Source organism: Protomyctophum parallelum (assembly GCF_964188405.1).
Source record: "Protomyctophum parallelum genome assembly, chromosome: 2".
Classification (NCBI taxonomy): domain Eukaryota; kingdom Metazoa; phylum Chordata; class Actinopteri; order Myctophiformes; family Myctophidae; genus Protomyctophum; species Protomyctophum parallelum.
Genome location: NC_139699.1, coordinates 47,264,129 through 47,270,812, shown reverse-complemented (window position 1 = coordinate 47,270,812; position 6,684 = coordinate 47,264,129). Strand labels below are relative to the sequence as shown.

The 6,684-nt window shown below is 45.0% G+C and overlaps 1 protein-coding gene across 1 annotated transcript in view; it reads right to left on the bottom strand.

Moving 5' to 3' along the window:
• Window positions 1-136: 136 nt before the first annotated feature.
• The window catches only part of brsk2b (BR serine/threonine kinase 2b), a gene marked incomplete at its 3' end in the record, with an annotated part of 137,228 nt that continues 130,680 nt past the window's right edge, over window positions 137-6,684 (bottom strand). The window contains exons 20-21 of the mRNA XM_083759332.1: window positions 4,058-4,096; window positions 137-423 (exon numbers count right to left, since the gene is read on the bottom strand). Coding sequence (XP_083615458.1) covers window positions 137-423; window positions 4,058-4,096 — 326 coding nt within the window. The remainder of the gene's footprint in view (window positions 424-4,057; window positions 4,097-6,684) is intronic.

Here is a 6,684-nt window from a genome sequence, read left to right as displayed (position 1 = left end):
ACGACACTCCTACGGTAACTAAAGGGCAAACAGGCTAACGGCTGTCCTTTGACATTGTATCTTCTTGGTGAGGTGAGGGGGGCTTATTTTGGGACCTGACTAGTCATGCAAAAGGCTAGCTCTCTCTCTCTCCCCGTTACGGCTGTTCCTGCGTCCTGCTGCCGGCGGCAGGCGTCGCGGTTTTGTCTTTGCCGGTGGCGGCGGCGGGGGAGGGGCACTTAGAGTCAGTGGGCGGGGCGGGCTGGCTGGGTCTGCTGCTCATGGGGGCATGCTTGGTGGTGGTGGTGGTGGGGGTGGGGCTAGGCGTGGCGAGGGGGGCGCCTGCACGCGAGGGGTGGGGGGGCGGTGGCGTCGCCTGCTGGGCGTTCTTCTCGTCTGAAAAAAGCTGTTTAATTACGTCAAAGAAGTTACTCAACGGGCTGCCTACAACAGACGGGAAGAAAAGGAAACAAAAAGAGAAGAGAGACAGAGAGAGAGAGAGAGAGAGAGAGAGAACAAACGACAACATGAGCAATGGGGTTAAACGGGAGGAGAGGAGGTGATATGGTGGCGTTGAGAAGAAACGAGGGACCAAGAGAGGGGGAGAGAGAGAGACTGTAAAACCAGCTTGGTCGACGTCAGTGGTGTTTTTGGCAGCACAATTAAAATTTAGTTTTTTTTAGTCATTAGTCTCTTGAATAGTATATTTAGTTTCAGTCACATTTTAGTCACCCGGAATGCTTTAGCGTTAGTCTAGTTTTAGTCGACTAAATATCGTAAGATTTTAGTCGACTAAATCTACAGTTGATTTTTTTTGGTGGGCCTTGATGCCGTCCTGCAACCAAGTGTAAAATGACTTATACTGGATCTCTTGTCCACTAGTCCCTTCATAACATTGTAGTCTAGTTTTTATTTGTTAACAAAATTGTCAATATATTTACGTCTTAGTTTTTAGTCATCATACACTGACACGAAAACGCGTATTCAGGGCGGAGTCACCACCCCCAGGGTAAATTGTGATTTGCTCTCGTTCACTGCAATGCAATTTGCGGCATTTCCAAAACAATATTGCGCAGAGTAGCGATTATCAAACGTATTTGCAATGCCATACGTTGAAAGATCTGTTGCCCGTGGACGCCTTGTCCACGTTACCTCCGCAAGTTAGATATTATCGGCATAGATGTTTGTCCGTATGTGATTAAGGATTGGAAAAAGTTGCATTGGCAGCCATAGAAAATTCTGCCCAGGTTAAAAAACCGGATGTGAAGTTTTTGGGCGTTCCTGTCTTGTTTCGTGTCAGTGTATAGCTTAGTTTTCATTTAGTTTCCATTTTGTTTCCGTCAGTGAAAAAAGGTAGTCGACGAACAATTCTTCGTCATAGTATTAGTCGACGAAAACAACACTGGTTGTTGTGTCAGTATATCTATACAACGCTCCAGACAGTCCACACTGTTCATTTAATTCAGAAGAAAACAGGTATAGTTTTATACATTCAGAGTTAAATCAACACCATGGACGGATACGGCGTAGCAGTGGCTGGAAGCACGGCCAAAGCGCGTTAGTGGTTATGGTCAGAGGGCCAACAAGTAAGCAAAAAATAATCTAGATAATAGTAAGATTAGATAAAAAACAATTAAGAGGTCAGTGTTGGTTTTTCAGTCTCAGAGTCAACTGTCCCATGGTACCACTGGGGAGTTCATGATGGGAGCCCTGGAAATGCTATAGCTGGATCAATTCCCAGCAGGTTAACATTGACATGGAAACTAAAATATTGAGTTGTGTAAGCTGTTAAAAAGGGAATGACAGCTTAATGGTCAGGAATGGTGATGTATAAATATCAGATTATGACTCGTTTTGTTTTGTGTCTTCGATGTTGCAGTGCTTTACCAAATCAGCATGCATGCATGTGTGTATATTCCTAAAAGGCATTACAGCTAATTACTTTGGGAATGCTTTTCCAAGGCTCCCGGGAACTCCCCATCTTCTCTGCACAAACAATCCATTCGATACAAAGACTTTTGGTTCTCTGGCCATGTGTGGTAAAAAACAACCACCGGTGAAGACAAACATGCAACCATACAACACATCCCAAAGGTTACACTTCATTGATTCAAAATGCATTTGATTTTAGTTGTAAATGTCCAAACATCAGTGTTGCTTATTAAGAGTCCCATAACTTACCCATCATGCTTTTGGCAGTGACATACCGTCGTTGTGTGATTCAAAAGATTTCTGGTATATAAATTTGATTTGCATTTATGTTTCTCCTTACATTTCAAATATGGAAGAGCTGCAGGTGTGGGGGGGAGGGCTAGACTGAATAAAGAACATTCTCATGCAAAGATATGAGCTGTTCGTTTTAGGAGCCTCACATTTGTGCACACCGACATATACACGCGCACACGCACACGCACACACACACTAAGGTTGGGCGATATGCCAATTTTTTGTCTGTCCAATGCACCGATGGACGATATTCGTGTCATAAAAGTAAAGTGAGAACAGCTCACTGCAGGTCGCAAAAAAGGATCTACAAGCTCTCAAGGCACCGCGTCCTGCCTGTTTTTGCAGCTCTGTTCGCTACGCATTGAGAGCTTGCAGATCCGTCTGTTTTTGCAGCGCAGCCAGGGTAACTTGCTCACCTTGCCTCCCCGCACCGTCGGAGAGGAGCCCACATGGTGCTGCGGCCGGGCTGCTGCTGATCCACAGGCTCTCAAGGCATGGCGTCCTGCCTGTTTTTGCAGCGCTGTTCGCTACACGTTGAGAGCTTGTAGATCTGTATTTTTGCAGCGCTGGTGTCGGGGTTCGTTCACGTAAAAAGAACTTGGATAACAGGCGGAGATGAAGTTCAATCAGTGGGTTGAATCAGTAGCTACACGCTTAGCTAACGCTAAGCGCTAAGCTAACGATCCCCGAGCCTACACTAACACTAGCAGCCTGTTTTTTTTTTTTTTTCCCCGACTTCACGGGTGGCGCATTGGGATTGTGATGAGACACGAGACAGCAGTGTGCATTCTGTTGTGACTGTATATTATTAAACTGCATGGGTCTATTAAACAACATGTAGGCTACAGTACAGTAGCCTCCCTCGGCTCTGTCCCAGCCTTTACTCTGGCTGCCGTTCCCCGATGCTGGGGACTCTGGCACCATACCATTATAACGGGACACTGGCACCATACCATTATAACGGGACTCTGGCACCATACCATTATAACGGGACTCTGGCACCATACCATTATAACGGGACTCTGGCACCATACCATTATAACGGGAGGAGGGACTCTGGCACCATACCATTATAACGGGACTCTGGCACCATACCATTATAACGGGAGGACTCTGGCACCATACCATTATAACGGGAGGACTCTGGCACCATACCATTATAACGGGAGGAGGGACTCTGGCACCATACCATTATAACGGGAGGAGGGATTTCCACCCGGCCGCTGTTACTACTTTGCTGGCCCAAATTGATTTACATGTTGCTCACACTTTACAGGTTAATTGGGCTAATATTTTGCAAAAGAAAAAATCGTCCCGAAAAATCGCCTAATAAAAATATTTGGCAATTGGACTCGTAAATTCGTGATTGACGATATATTCGTATCGTCACCCTAACACACACACACACACACACACACACACACACACCAGGTTGTGCCAGTGACAGTGTGGTGAAGGGAGTGTAGTTTCCAGTGAGGCAGACTGTGTTACGGAGTCAGAAGGGGTGTAGTTTCCAGTGAGGAAGACTGTGTTACGGAGTCAGAAGGGGTGTAGTTTCCAGTGAGGCAGACTGTGTTACGGAGTCAGAAGGGGTGTAGTTTCCAGTGAGGCAGACTGTGTTACGGAGTCAGAAGGGGTGTAGTTTCCAGTGAGGCAGACTGTGTTACGGAGTCAGAAGGGGTGTAGTTTCCAGTGAGGAAGACTGTGTTACGGAGTCAGAAGGGGTGTAGTTTCCAGTGAGGAAGACTGTGTTACGGAGTCAGAAGGGGTGTAGTTTCCAGTGAGGAAGACTGTGTTACGGAGTCAGAAGGGGTGTAAGCGGGAGGGGATTCCCAGGCTTTCTGGGTCTTACCACGCTTGGAAGGTGTGGAGGCTGAGCGCTGGGAACCATCTGGGAGCACACACGTATAATAGAGGGGTCATGATAACACCAGGGAAGACGCACTGAGGCCTATAGTTGCATATTATGGTTCTCAACCTTTTTCAGGCCGTGAGTCGTGAGCGGGGGGGGGGGGGGGGGGGGTCACATGCCAGTCCGACATCTACCATGGCTTTTCCACGTGCGGTTAGAGTTAGGTTAGGGTTTGAGGTGGTAGGGTGTCGAACTGTTATCACCCCGGTATTTAGGACGATTAAATCAAAGCGCCCAGCGATTTGCAGCAACGGAGCACATTTAGCCACGCACCAGGCGCTATATCTCGGATGTAGCTGAAATAGCTAGATGTAGCCACAACACTCCCGAGGCGATCGACGACAACGGGAGGTATGATTAATTTTAACGCGACTATAGCGACGGGACCGCGTTGGCCCGTCTTAACACATAATCTTTAGTGGCGCTCAACACCATCGTAAAATCACGGGTCATCATGTCTATAATATCTTCCCCAGATTATCCTCCCTACTGAAGAGGCGCCCTGACCAACCACCGGGAGCCGCTATAGTGCAGTGTGACGTGTGGCATTATCCTTCGCCAGCTTTCCAGCCGCAAACTGGCAATTGTGTTCATTTGAACGCCTGCCGATGCCAGAGGTCAACTGTATGAACACTCTGGGCACACACACACACACACACACACACACACACACACACACACACACACACACACACACACACACACACACACACACACAGTCCACAACTTTGGAGACATGTGTAGTGTTTTGAGTCTCTGTAAGGGGATACAGTGCATACAGTGTCTGTCATTATTGCATGCAATGCAATAATGTCTTTGCTTTAAGGGGATGCAGCTTTTCTCGGGGGGCGCAAAGAAAGACAGAAACTGTATCCGTTTGCTTCATCGCTGTCGGCAATATCACTGTGAATATTATAACATGCTTTCGTGGTTAGTATGTCCATACAGTATGCAGAAGTCTGTTTAAAAGCGTGTGTGCAGCGTGGAATACACCCCAGGACCATCAATAAGCACATATAGTTTGGGCTTGAGGCTAGTTGATAACTTTTATCGGTGAATGAATGGTGATACACCATTTGATGCAGCAATAATAATAATAATAATCCTGCTCTCTGATAGTTATGTAATGTTCCCGCACCAAAGACCTTGGATTTGTCAACACTAGAAATAACTGAGATAGAAAGAGAGGATCCCGGGCACTCAAACGAGGAAAGCCTTTATTGAAAAGACAGCTGCCAACATGTTTCGACCAACGAGGTCTTCGTCAGGGCAAGAACCTTGTTGCCTTTTTAACCCATTTAGGCCCGACGTCGAAATAAAAAAAAAATCTTCTAAATCCTGATTTTCTAAAAAAGAAACCTATGTTTCTATGTCAGTGGTTCTCAAACATTTTCATGTCAAGGACCCCCAAAAATATATGTAATTGGCTGCCCCCCCCCCCCCCAGAAGCAAGGATTTGAGTTAAAAACGCTCACTCTGAAAGAATATATATTCAAAGATTTGCGCCACATTTTCACGATTTTTCGTGATGCGCTATGAGCTTGTAAATCTGCTATTTTTCAATAGCTAAAGTATAACACAATGCTAAAAACACCAAGAGGAAAGGAAAGGTTTTTCCTCATTTTTAACGTTGAGTGGATCCTCTCTTTCTATCTATGTCTTGATCCTGTTTTTGATCCGTGTGAGCACCGTGTTATCAGTGTCACGTTTTGCACCTGCTTTAGTTCCTCTTTATCACTAGAAATAACTGAATGAAAAAGGAACATTTGGCATCATGACCTGAAAAAAAAAAACGAAAAAAAAACGTGGAATATTGTTGATTAAAAAGTCATGAGATGTTCTGGACAGTCAGTGATTTATCTGCTCTCGTCTTGCTCAGGGCATTGTAATCGGTCCTTCTGTTACCCCATTCTGACCTGAGATCAGATTCTATAAATGTCTTCTACATCCTGACAGTTTTCTGAAAAAGCTATGTTTCTGTGTCAGTGGTTCTTCGATTGACATAATTGCTAACACCAAAAGGGGTTCCCGCCCCAAAATGGGTTTTAAAAGGATCAAAGTTCAAGGTCACAGTGAATGTCAAAGTCAAAATCTTGAGAACGGATGGGCAAAGTTTTCATGGAATTTAGTAGGAATGATCTAGTAGGGTGTGCGCTAAAGAGACGATTCACTTTTGGAACAAAGGCCAAAGTAACGTTCGAGGTCAAGGTGAAGTGAACATTACATAATCAGTTAAATCTCATATTGTTCTCGCAAAGGTTTCTACTGTATTTGCATCTGCTTCAGCTCGCCATGGTGGAAAACCAGGCAAGTTTGGATTTTTACTTTTAGGCAGTGGTGGAAAAAGTACTCGATTGTTTTACTTAAGTAAAAGCACCAATACTGCAATTTAGAACTACTTCGTTACAAGTAAAAGTACGGAATTGAAAATGTACTTGAGTAAAAGTACAAAAGTATCGGCATCAAAATGTACTTAAAGTACTACAATTAACAGTAGCCTACTCATATTGCAGAACCCATTTCACAGGTTCAAAATGTGTAGAGAATCTATTGAAAATAGCCGATCT